This window comes from Littorina saxatilis, unplaced genomic scaffold (assembly GCF_037325665.1).
Source record: "Littorina saxatilis isolate snail1 unplaced genomic scaffold, US_GU_Lsax_2.0 scaffold_228, whole genome shotgun sequence".
Classification (NCBI taxonomy): domain Eukaryota; kingdom Metazoa; phylum Mollusca; class Gastropoda; order Littorinimorpha; family Littorinidae; genus Littorina; species Littorina saxatilis.
Genome location: NW_027126718.1, coordinates 54,396 through 67,500, shown reverse-complemented (window position 1 = coordinate 67,500; position 13,105 = coordinate 54,396). Strand labels below are relative to the sequence as shown.

Sequence of the window (13,105 nt, the reverse complement as noted above, 5' to 3'; positions counted from 1 at the left end):
TACATTACATGTACTACTGTTCGTGTTGTTTTTGTGATCCAGTGCAATTTCTGTGTATACCTTAGAATCTCAAGGTAATTTTTGAACGGGGCATACAGATGATACATGTTGCCATGATCACAGAGTGATACGTGTATTTTACTTATCAGGTGTCAGTGCAGAAACTCCTATGTTTGCTCGGACATCTACTACCTTCAAACTGCATACTATGCGTACACACAGGAATATGGACGACTCAACCTTGATCAAAATGGGTAAGTAACACAACACAAACAGATGATTTCCATTATGATAGATTTATTTATCTGAAAGTAAAATTGACAACAGAGTGTACAATTTGTTTTCAAATACGAAAATATCACATTGGGTTAAAAAAAACCAAAAAAACATCATATATCATTAAAACTATTTTTTATTTCTAAACACATACATATCAGCATAGTTTATTCATGTAAACATCCTCATTTCGGTTCCCAGTCTATCTGAAATCAAGGTAAGATATGCCAACAAAAATAGCGATCACACAGTGCTTCAGCATGAATTTGAAAACCTGCTCTACGTCACATAGACACAGCATGTCTTATGATTCTATCCACCCTCTCCAAACAAACACGTACACGTTTTCTCTTGTACGAATGTCTTAAAAGCTCAAACTAAGCTGCTGTTTTATTCTGTCTTGCTTTGCAGGAAATACAGGCACGTCGCTTACCCATAACAGGCAGCTGGTGCGCTAGCGAGTGGGGTTTCTCGGCAGAAGCATCAGAGTACCATTACCAACCTGTGCAGTCAAAACAATCAGAAATACTTTCCCAAACGGATGAAGAGTGGGGTTCAAACTCCCTGAGCTACAGAAGGCTGAAATATACTTTTACAAATCGTGTGACTGTGTTGAACAGATTCCTGCATGGTTTGAAGATGATACTGGGTTGTCACGTGGTCCGGTACATGGTTCACATTCTGCAACATTTTGTTCCAGACTTTTTTCACTGTTGGTCTACTCCTGCATCAGGTAGTCAGTCCATGAGCCGGTCAGCATAGCCTGTGTCCAGTATTGTCCGTTTGCCTGTTGCCTGAAACATGGTTGTTTGGAAGTAACTAACGATCTCTGCACACATTTTAACATGTGAATAATAACAGAAAAAGTTTGTCAAAAGTATACATAGTTTAATTTGCATTTACTTCAAGGCCAGACTTTCTTCTCGTTCATTATTTCTTCATAAAGATTCTGGAAATTAACAAAATGTTTCCCCTATCAAGGCCTCCTAACTTTTTTTTTTAAATGCAGGTCGGTTTGTTGTCATCTGTGCATTACTACCTCTTGCCACCCGTGCGGTCATTGCCACCAGGTATCTCAACAATCAAACCGTCTATACAGGCTTAAAGGCACGTCCTTTTTCAAAACAGGATTGCTCACTACACAGATCTGCGAAGACTTTTACATAGAAAAAAAATCTCTTGACTTGAACATATACCAGGAATAAACATCCTGACTGGTTTTTGGAGCTGGATTTTTTTAGGGAATGTTTTACACGTGTGGCGTTAAAGAAATTAATTCATAAAATTCTACATTCGCAAAGAGAGTACCCATACAGAGTGTTCAGTTCTGGTATTTTTCAAAACGGAAGGATGGCCATATCCCATGTAAAAGCCTGGTAAGATTTGAGATTTTGAACCCAATCGTTTACACGGGAAGGGCTGTCCATTTAAGAGGACGCATCCATGCCTGGATGAGAAATACACTGATAACACAGAAAAAGCACATTCACAAAACTCGTTCAGAGGCCCGGTAAAGGGAACACATGTTAGTTATTTTAAGAGAACATCACGAAGACCTAATTATTAAATTAAAGCCTTTCTGCACGAATGTACATCTTCTATGAATTATATTCTAAAACGCCACATGTGTAATTCATTCCACACACAAAATCCAGCTCCAAGAAGCAGTGAGGCTGTTGATTATTGGTATGTGTTCAAGTCGACAGATGATTTTTCCTGTGTAAACTGAGCCTTGGCAGATCTGATATAGTGAGCGAAGACCTGCATTTTTTTAAACGTGTTCAGAGGCCTTGAAATGGTTAAACATTTTGTTTATAAATTTAAAGTAGTCTTTATGAAGAAAAAATTAACAATAAGGAAGGCAAATGGGTTGAAATGCAAATTAGATTCCTTTTGACGAACTTTTTATGTTCTTCTTCACGTGTTACATTATGCGTACGTAGATCACAAGATATTTTCGAAAAAAATTCATAGATAAGCCAATCTGCAAACGGACAAAAATTCACAATATTTATGAAGCCAATAAATTTGACTCAAGAACAAAGCTTATGTGTTTGAGGTGATGTGCATGGGTATGAATGTTGAATGAGTCCGTCAAAGATACCCTCCATGTCGCCTTACAGTGGAACCTACCATTAAAATTATACCACCTTAAATTACCTTGCTCTTTCAAATGTACTGCTTAAAGTTAAACTTCTTGAACATGCAACTCTTGCTGTCTACCATAAAGACCATCAGGTCAACAACATACTCGTGAATGTTTCGTGATGGTCTATAATTAAAAATTTCAGAAAATACCCTTTTTGACTCACATGCGAAGCAAAAGTGAGTCTATGTACTCACCCGAGTCGTCCGTCCGTCCGTCCGGAAAACTTTAACGTTGGATATTTCTTGGACACTATTCAGTCTATCAGTACCAAATTTGGCAAGATGGTGTATGATGACAAGGCCCCAAAAAACATACATAGCATCTTGACCTTGCTTCAAGGTCAAGGTCGCAGGGGCCATAAATGTTGTCTAAAAAACAGCTATTTTTCACATTTTTCCCATTTTCTCTGAAGTTTTTGAGATTGAATACCTCACCTATATATGATATACTAGAGGAATACCCGGCTTCGCCGGGGTGAATCGCGAGACAGAGACAGACAGCGTGGCGGTTCATCACAATCACCTCTGCAGGCGAAGTCCTGTCAAACGGGATTGAGAATTTTAGAGCTTATTTCTTAGCCCTATATTATCTGCTGTGGCTTCTCACATGCCAGAACATACAGACAGATGATGATGATAAAATCGTTTATTTAACGTCACTCTGTAAAAACATTGGCGACATTTGTCTTAGATTAAGAACACACACAGGCACGCACACAAACTTTCCCTTTATGTACAGTGGTTCACCACCCTCCCGCCCCCCGCACACTCTCGCTCATCTAATTAAAAATGGTGTTAAGAGATACTTGGATATAAAATGGTATTTTTAAAAGTTCTGATAAAAATATATAGTAGCTGTATGAGAAGCAATGGCGTCAGCCGCAGCAACGTCTCTTCATATCCAGGGACCAAGTGGGTGCGTGTGCATAAGTCCAGCGATAAGTTTGGGACCTTGCCACCCAAGGTCTTTATTAAAACTTAAAAGATAACTTAATTTTTCCTTTGAGGTATTTAGCAGAATATTTCTATTTGAGTTTATAAACTGAGTCAGGGGTTGAAAGTGGCATGAGTTCAAATCACACTCCAAAGTCAAATGAGCAATGGTGAGGTCGGATTGACAGGTGCATTTAAGCTCTAGAAATTGGTAATTCCCAGCTTCTGCCCTTAGGCGGTTAATCCTTTTTATTACACGTGGGCATGCATTATAGGTGTTCATCTGTTTTGATGGGGCTTCCCGAATGAGCCAGCCAGAGCTTATAGCCTTGTGCATATATTTGTTCCTCCATTCTCTCCAGAGAAGAGAGTCTGTAAGGCTACTGATCTCAGAAGCAGACAATGGCAGGTCTACCTCGGAGGCGCCTATGTCTTGGGCAGCTTCTTTAGCGGCTTTGTCCGCTTTCTCGTTGCCAGGCACGTTCACGTGTGCTGGACACCAGACCAGGTTAATCTCGCTTCCTTTTTTTATAATTTTATTTGCCAGCTCCTTTATGGCAATGACAAGATCATGTCTTTTTGATCTTTTGTTAGATCTTAATGCTTCAATGGCTGCTTTGGAGTCAGAGAATATAGCTATCTTTTGAGGAGGAGTGTTCTTGAGATTGAGATGAACAAGCGACATGCAGATGGCAAGGAGCTCAGCTGAGAAGATCGAGTTTCTGTTGCACAGTTTAAATTTCCCAGTCATGTCATCGTTGGGGATTACAAAAGCTGCGCCAGCCTTCTTGTCATCCAACACTGACCCGTCTGTGTAAACATGAACATGGCCTTTGTATACAGTATCAATGTGCTCAAGGGCTTGTATCCTGAGTAATAACTGATCATCCTTTGTAGCTGTGCAATATTCTGTGTCAAAATTCATTTCTTTCATTGTCCATGAGGGATCACGAGATATGGGGTTTTGGGCCACATCATTTGGGTCGACACTGATTTCACTAAAGAGTGAAGCATTGAATTGAGCCAGTGAGGAGAAAGTAGTGCCAAAGTGGGCCTTTTTGTTTTGGACATGATTGTAATGCGGTTGTAGCTCCTCTTTTGTTGAGTTTTGCACTGTGTTGGCTCGAACATTGTAATCTGCGCAGCACTTACGCCGCCACATGTCAAGAGGGAGGAATCCTGCTTGGTGGTATACAATGGCCTGCTTTGAATGCCTTGGGTGTCCGAGGGCAAGCCGAAGGGCACGACATTCCGCTGACTGTAGCTTATCAAGCCATTTTCGAGCCGACGAGAAGTAGGCCTCCTGTCCATATGATAGTCTTGATCTTATAAGAGCTCTGGTGATGTTTGTTAGGATAACTGGGCACTTTGCCCATGGTTGGGCAGCCAGTATTTTAAGAAGGTTGATGGTCTTATTTGCTTTGCTTAAAAGATACTTTAAGTGAGCAGTCCATAGTCCATTTGAGGTGAAAAGTACGCCCAGATATTTCACCTGCTGACTGGGTGAGACAACAGATTTATCTAGTGAGAACTGTATCTTTTCTCGATCTTCCAGTTTTCGGTTTGTAAAGACAACGAATACAGTTTTCTCGGCAGAGAGAGTGAAGCCATTCTCCCGCATATAGTTCGCAATGTTATCTATAGCTGTTTGCCACTCTTTAGAGAATTTGTGTTCTGTTTTATAGGTTTTGTTTTGATACTCTTTGCATAGAGCAATATCATCCGCATAAAGCGTCAGTTCGGCTCCATGTGTTTTTATTGTCGATATGTCATGCAGCATAATGCTAAAAAGCAGTGGTGCTATTACTGAGCCCTGTGGCACTCCCATGTCAACTTTGCGAGTGGATGATTTGGCACCTTTATAATCAGTTTGAAAGGATCTGTTCAGTAGAAAGCTTTTTATGTATTGAAACATATTACCACTGATGCCTAATTGCTTCAATTTGAACAACAATCGTTGGTGCCATACTGTATCGTAGGCTTTTTTGATGTCAAAAAAGACAGCAAAGAGAGACTTCTTGCGTGAGAGAGCTTTCTTAATTTTAGAGGACAGTTTTACAATGTGATCCGAGACACCCCTGCCTCGACGGAAACCGGCTTGGAACAGGGGTATTACCTTTTTTCTTTCCATTTCATCTTCTAGTCTGGATTTTAGTATTCTTTCATAGATTTTGCTCAGATGGGAGGTCAGAGATATAGGGCGCCAGTTGGAAGGGTTAGCTCTTGGTTTTCCAGGCTTTAAAATGGGGATCACAACAGCCTCTTTCCAAGCTGTGGGAATCAGGCCAGACTTCCAGCATGTTGAATAAAAATCCAGTAAAAGATTTAATCCTTGGTTTGGTAAATGTTGTATGACCTGATAGTTTATTGGATCAGAACCACAGGCGGATCGGACTTTTGTCACCGATGCTATAGCCGTTTTCAGTTCTTGAATGGATAAGGGAGCATTTATTTTTAAGGAAGGGTTGAGTTCTGGGTCGTTTAAGTCCTGTTTATCCTCCCACTTCTTACGGAAGAGTTCCTGCTCACATAACAGTTTATCTGTTTGGCTTGCTGCTGCAAAAATATCTGCAAACAGTTCTGCTTTTTCAGGAAGGCTTTCATATTTTTTTCCTTCGTGCATAAGAGGACGTTCAGCCTGCTTGTGTCTGCATTTGAATTTCCTTATTTTGGTCCAAATTTTTCCAGCATCTCTGTAATCGCTCACTTTGCTGGACATGTTTTCAAAATATTCTTTTTTTGCTTTGTCTATAATTTTGTCACATTGTTCTTCAGTTGATTTCATATTGTTGTGGTTTTGTGCAGACCTGAAGCGATCATACTTCTCTTTTGCAGTTCTTTTTAACCTGATGGCTGTTCTGCATTCTTCTGTCCACCATGGGCTCTGATCAGTTCTACTGGGTCCGATAAAAGGTTTTGTTTTGGGGATTGACAATTCCATTGCATTCAGCAGGTTTGATCTTAGCTGTTTATATTTGTTGTCGATACTTTCTTGGGACTCTGGATTGCCATCCAAGAGGGTATGTGCATCGGCAGACTTAGTGACAGCGTCCTTGAAAACTGCCCAGTCCGCCTTTTTATAATTGTATTTTAAGGCTTTTGGGCCTGGCTCTGTGTGTGGTGATTTCCCAATAATGGATATCATGATTGGTAAGTGGTCGCTTTTTAATTTATCTGACACAACGCACCAGTCCGTTGTTAATCCGAGAGTGGGACTAACCAAGGTTATGTCAATGGCGGAGGGGTGTTGGTTTGAGATATCGGGTATTCTGGTTGCTGATCCGTCATTTAGTAAGTACACATTTGATTGCGTTATATAGGTGGCAAGGCTCTTTCCCACGGCACATGTCTGATCGGGGAAGTTGGCATCCCACAGGGGGTTTCGGCCATTAACATCTCCTCCGATCACCCAGGTGCGTCTTCCGTCGAGCTCTGGGAGCCAGCTGAAAATCGGGCCTTTGGTAATGTTTCTGTTATATATGTTTAATAGGAAGATGGATGGGCCATCATTCAGCAGAAGTTCAACTAGGTTTGAATGTATTTTTGTGTCGGCCGGAACAGGGGTTGGGTGAACACTGTACTTCAGATTGTCTCTGACATAGGTTACTGTGTACTTGATAGTTTGTGCTCCGCTCGTATCATCAATCTGATAATCTGTGACGGGTGGGTAAAAGAAACCAGATATGAAGGGGAGTTTTCCCGCATGACAGAGTGGGGACTGTATCAATAATACATTGAACATGTTGTTTTGGTTAAGATAATTAATAAGGTACGGTAGAGCAGTGTTAAGGGAACGACAGTTCCACTGCAGTATATTTATTCTTGAATCCATTTCAATCACAGAAGACCTAAAGTCTGTTGTGACCGTTTGATCTGCCCCTCAACTCTCTATGTCATTGTGTTGTCAAGGGGTTGAGACTCTGTTACAGATCTGCCTCCCTGAATGCCGAGAAGAGCGCATTGAGTGGAAAGTATTTTATTTAAGGCTGGTGGAGTTGGATTTTCCTTTGGCTTAAATATTTCAGTATATAGCCCTGTCAGAAGTGTCAGAACATTTTCGGGGCTTTCATTCGTTTTTGCTTCAATAAGTGCAGCTAGGATGCCAGTGACGAATTTGAACACCTCACCGCAGTTCTCGGCGCTCATCATCTTCATCTTTGCATAGCTTTCTTTTAAAATATGTTGTCTGAGGCAGTCTTCGGACTGTGGCTTTGGTGTGTTTTGTGTTTCATCTTCCTCAACAATCATCAACTTTGGTTCATCCATGAACAAGTCATCATAATCGTGTGTGGGGGAAGTTTGAGATTCTGCATCAGCAACCTTTTTCTCATTGTTTGTTGTTGGCTGTTTGTTTGTCTTTGTTTTGTCTGCTGCTTTTGTGGGGGCCTTTTTTACATTGTGTGTTGATTTTAGTTTCTGGGCAACAGTAGACTCATTATTAATAGGGTTTATGTCAGTTCTTTGTCCAGGTCTCTGGAGGGCGATATTTTGCTCTGAAATGGGGTTTTCACTACGAGGGTTGCTTGGTCCGCCTTGATTTCCTGTGCGTATGCGGCTTGTTGTTGGTTCTGGCCAGATAGTGCTATAATCCTGTTTTTCAATCTCAGCCACGAAAGCTGGGGAGGTAGCCAGGTTTCTCTTTGCTTTGCTGGCACCGCGAGGAGCACTTTTCCCCCCTGCCATTTTCAGCACACAGCACTCATCGACTTCTGAATCAGAGTCATTAGATATATCTGGGTCTTTCTTTTGTTTTTTCATTATTTCAAACTTTGCTCTTCTTATTGCTTCTGCATATGGGATGTATTTGGCTGCTCGGATTTTGTTTGCTGTTCTTCGGAGCACTAGCTCAGGACAGCCTAAGTAAGCTGCCGAGTGGGGACCGCCACAGTTTAGGCAGTGTTTGTCATTTGGACAGTTGTCAACTGGGTGGTCTTTCTTTTGACCGCATCTTGGGCATTTGTCTTGTCTGGCTTTACATTGTTTGGAGCCATGTCCCAATCTCTGGCACTTAGTACACCTTCTGACTGGGGCCACATAGGGTTCGACAGCAAAGAAGGTTTTCACTATCTTCACTGTATCTGGTAGCGTTTTCTTTAAAAAAGTGATTTTGACAGCTTGAGTAAGTTCCCCCTTCTGGTTTTTTAACCGCTGAAGAGATTTTACTTTCTCAAGAGATTGTTGAAGTTTATCAAGGTCTTCAGAGAGTGGGATGGGTCTGATGACACCTTCCGTTGTTGCCTCTGGTATAGTGCATCTTATTTGCACTTGAGCGAGACTGGTGAGATTGGCAAGTTTATGTTGTTGTTTTTCATTGCAGCAGGCAATCAAGAATTTGCCCGAGGGCAGAGGTCGTACACCTTCTATCTGACCGACCGCGTCAACCAAAACACGACACTGGAGTGATGGCCCAAGTTTCGAGAACATAGCTGGACCTGTAGCCGCGTTGGTGAGAATGACTGGGTATTGTGCAAAGGTTGGAGGAAGACTTGGTGTCACCTTTTTTGACTTTGTGTGTCTAGGGGGCCCAGTTTTGACTGGTTGTGAGACTTTTGACTGTGGCTGAGGCAGAGCCTGTTCGGCATCACTGTTAGCAATGGGTGCTTTTTTCTTCCGCTGACGGCGGCGTTGAGTTTTAAAAATGTCATCGCCTTCTGTGCTTTGGGAAGGTGAAATGTTCCCGTCTTCTGAGGGCACTGCTGCGTTGTGGTTATTGACACTGGCGTCAGCGTCAGAGTGGTTGTTTGAGCCCTCTTTTGTCTTTTTTGAGCTTGTTGGAGAGAAGCTGTCGGAATCTCTTAACCTTTTTCGGGGTGTGCAACACAATGTGCTGTCCATAGATTCAGCAGGGGTAGAGGTAGCCAAAGGTGGTTTGTCGCTTATGACAAAGGTGGCAGTGGCCATTGTGAGGGCCTTTTGGTGTTCAAATGCAGTGAGGAGTACTCAGAGAGCAGTGTGTTTGTGTGTAGTTGTGAGCGACCTTGGTAGAGGACCCTCTAAAAGCGAAATGACTAGAAAATGAGCTTTGGTATGAGCAGGCGTCTCGCACTGTTAAAAGAAAAAAGAAGGGATGACAAAAGCGTCCCTTGACAAAGAGTGAGCTGAAGCTCACCCTCTAGTGACTTTCACTTCTCTCCCGAGAATCACGAGGACTCCTGCAGGGCGAGTGGAAAAGCCACCAGGGGCAGTTAAAAAAGCCCTCTCAGAGAGCTGTGTCGTGTGTTAAAACACACACAAAATGTGATTGTCCCCCTTTACCATCAGGAATTCGGGAAGAAATCGTATTTTGAGCACTGACTTGGCTATGTAAGCTCGAGGTACGTTAAAGCAGTCGCTATGTAATCAGCATGTCTGCTTGTGAAAGACGCACTCTACGGGCCAGCAACTGCAGTGAATTACTCGTGCTGAGTCTGAGGACAAAAATGACCCCAGACAGACAAAAGCCGCTAGACCCCATCACAAACAGAACTCTATAATACATAGGTTTTTGCCTACACACACACACAAACACACACACACACAGAGAAGCCGTATATATATATGCATATCTGTATCTATAAATATATAGAGATAGGTGAGAGTGTATTTTTCGCGTGGCTATAAATTGATTCGACCTTTTCACTTTGACAGTAAGAACAACTTACGGGTGCAAGGGAAGCGTTCTGGACAGCGCAGTGACATTCTAAAAATAAATAGTAACTTACAACTGAACGGGAAAGCCACACGAAGGAAGGGAGATAAACGCCAAACACTGGAGAAGATAAGGAAGAGTTACTTATAATGGTGAAATGAACACAAAAACGAACATGAGTTTAGCGCTGCGCGCTGAGAGCACGTGTTGAAATATCTCATCGATGATATTGTGTCCGGGGTGTAGCTGAATACGGTGTCCAAATTTGAAAAAGAACCACCGAGAACTTTGGCGTTGTGATGTGGTGTAGCGGCTATGGTGTGTCGGTATGGGGGCCCGGGTAAGCTGAGGTGGAACCAAAATAGCTGAGGTGGAACCAAAATCGGTTCCGCGCTGCGCGCTGAGAGCACGTGTTGAAATATCTCATCGACCAGGTTGTGTCCAGGGTGTACCTGAATATGATCACCAAATTTGAAACAGATCCATCGAGAACCTTGGCCGCGCATCGCGCACAGACAGACAGACACACAGACAGACACTAGTCGTATATATATATAAATAGGGCAAAGTAAGCCCCATCTTTTGATACCAGTTTGGTTTACCTTGCTTCAAGGTCAAGGTCACAGGAGCTCTTCAAAGTTGGATTGTATACATATTTTGAAATGACCTTGACCCTGAACTATGGAAGATAACTGTTTCAAACTTAAAAATTATGTGGGGCACATGTTATGCTTTCATCATGAGACACATTTGGTCACATATGATCAAGGTCAAGGTCACTTTGACCCTTATGAAATGTGACCAAAATAAGGTAGTGAACCACTAAAAGTGACCATATCTCATGGTAGAAAGAGCCAATAAGCACCATTGTACTTCCTATGTCTTGAATTAACAGCTTTGTGTTGCATGACCTTGGATGACCTTGACCTTGGGTCAAGGTCACATGTATTTTGGTAGGAAAAATGTGTAAAGCAGTTCTTAGTGTATGATGTCATTGCTAGGTTTAGTTATTTGACCTTGACCCTGAAGGTCAAGGTCATGTAAAGGTCAAGGTCAAGCATGTGAGTCGTATGGGCTTTGCCCTTCTTGTTTATATTTTTTATTCGGAAGCATACTAACTTTATTTGAAACTACTTCGACAGATATAGTTTTGCATGTTGACGGGAGGTGAGTTACGAAAGAAATTCAATCCATATGTCGCTCAGCACAGAAAGCATAAACGATTAACATGAGTAGAAATGAACTTGTACTTGTTTTCATAATGTATTATTTGGATGGTATCTGTCAAAGACACTTTCTCGTTTTTTGCAAAGCTAGAATAAGGCACTCATTTTCAAAACAAAACAAAAATCTTACGATGAATGGCACGTTGGTTTTCTCCTGTGGTGATTCTGGACGGTAGGAACAGGACTGGTCAACAGTTGCGTTGTGATCACGGAGAACCGGGAAATCTGGAATGGTCACGGTGTCTGTGTCTAGTGACCTGTTCTGACCAGTGGCCGTGAGTGATGATGAAAGGTCTGGAAGTAAAAGAAGAGAGAAAATGAGTGTGAGCATAAATCAATTCGAAAGTATGCTTCTAATCTATACAGTACACTGAACATTTAGACACCCTCTGGAAGTCGTCTGGATATGTATCCATGTTGTAGCAATTAGACTGGTTTTGCGTCTCTAAGTCAATGCAGAAAGATTAATTCCCTGCACAATTCGTAATCTTCTTGTCTCTAGCATGCAGGTGTCTGTTTACCTTACCGGTTGCACATCCACCAAAAGTTTAGATCTGGTAAAAATAGCATTAAACCATGATTCCAGCAAACGCTGCCAATTTCATGAATTGATATCAGGGGATAGTTTGTGACTGAATGGAATAGATAACGTGACACACGCATTGTCTTACGTGTCCACAACCCTGACTACTTTTTACATTTAGTCAAGTTTTGTTACTCTTACTCTTAGCTCAGCTCAGACCGTTCTGTAACTCTGTAGATCTAGCCTGTGGCGCATCTGTACTCCAGCGAATATCAGCCGGACCCAGACACACTGTTCTGCACCAATTCGTATTCGCTGCGCAGCAAAACAATGTTTACGTATGCATGAAAATAAAAGCATGTACTCTGACCTTCAACGCATTCCTTCTTGTGAGATAATCCGCTGTTCGTATGTCGCCTCGGGGTTTCGATGGCTTGTCGTAATACTGCCCTCTCCGGACTTTTATGAACTAATGAAGGGAAGACACTGCCAGTGGTCAACACATTTGTTTCAGGGATGAAACGCCAACTTTTGTGCTGCAGAAAAATGGCGAAATCTGTGTCCAGAAAGTGCCCGACACTTTGAAATCTGCACGCTTGTGCTGCACACATCTCTTCCATTTCCACAAGAGACTCAGAGTTTTATGAGGGAAAGTGTGCTATGAAATGCCTGGGGACATTGACGAGTTGTTGCAGTTTGCGGCTGCTCTCCACCGAGGCATTCTTTTCGGGCATACAGTGGTGACTTTTCTGTGTGAAAATCAAGCTGGTACTAGTGGTAGAATCAACACAATAACTTGTGACGTCACAGTGCACCGACGTCACAGTGCACCGAAAACCACGTGACCACTACTTGACCCCAGGCGACTTGTCTTGGTTAGCCCCGCAACACTAAATCTTCAACTACAACAACAACAATTTTTTTTCAATTTTTAAAATATTTTTCCAGAGATGTTTGTAACATTTGGCATTCGATTTTCAAGTTTTTGGAGATACTTAAAAACCTTGGACTTTTCCTTTAAATGAGCCTTAATTCTTCTCTGCTGCATCCTTTAATATGATCTCGTGATGGCTTAAAAACAGTTCAGCCAACATCGCACTACTTGTAACTTTTACATCACAACAAACGAAACGTGAACATTAAATCATCATTACACATCGAATAGACGAGTTGAAATTGCGTGACTTTCTCTGTAAGGTGTTCTATTTAAGCATGTCCCAACATTTAAAGGTGTACATACAAACGCTATTTCAAAAGGGTATTAATTTTCAAAAGCCGATTCAGCTATGACTTATTTAGCACTTATTCAATGAATGCTTGCAGTTGTGTCTCGTTTCACGCAGCAACAAAAAAAACATAGAAAGGAACATA

General features: G+C 41.9%; 2 protein-coding genes and 1 long non-coding RNA gene across 3 annotated transcripts in view; 1 reads left to right on the top strand and 2 right to left on the bottom strand.

Moving 5' to 3' along the window:
• Window positions 1-13,105, bottom strand: part of LOC138955221 (phosphatidylinositol phosphatase PTPRQ-like) — a 65,710-nt gene that overhangs the window by 3,106 nt on the left and 49,499 nt on the right. The window lies entirely within an intron of this gene.
• Window positions 165-2,320, top strand: LOC138955216 (uncharacterized). The gene is made up of 2 exons (XR_011452146.1): window positions 165-254; window positions 688-2,320. It is a non-coding gene; the product is annotated as an uncharacterized lncRNA (long non-coding RNA).
• On the bottom strand, window positions 931-12,716 carry LOC138955215 (uncharacterized). The gene is made up of 3 exons (XM_070326869.1): window positions 12,105-12,716; window positions 11,342-11,505; window positions 931-1,070 (listed from the first exon to the last, which is right to left on the bottom strand). Exons 1-3 carry the CDS (start codon window positions 12,352-12,354, stop codon window positions 1,014-1,016), a joined length of 471 nt encoding a protein of 156 aa, XP_070182970.1. The 5' UTR covers window positions 12,355-12,716; the 3' UTR covers window positions 931-1,013.

Bases quoted from the DNA above. Each gene is read 5' to 3' on its own strand.
- LOC138955215 (XM_070326869.1), bottom strand. From the start codon at position 12,354: ATGGAAGAGATGTGTGCAGCACAAGCGTGCAGATTTCAAAGTGTCGGG. The intron at 11,506-12,104 runs GTCAGAGTACAT...TTTTACTTCCAG, and splicing joins CAAGAAGGAATGCGTTGAAG to ACCTTTCATCATCACTCACG. The intron at 1,071-11,341 runs GTAAGATTTTTG...ACCATGTTTCAG, and splicing joins AAACCAACGTGCCATTCATC to GCAACAGGCAAACGGACAAT.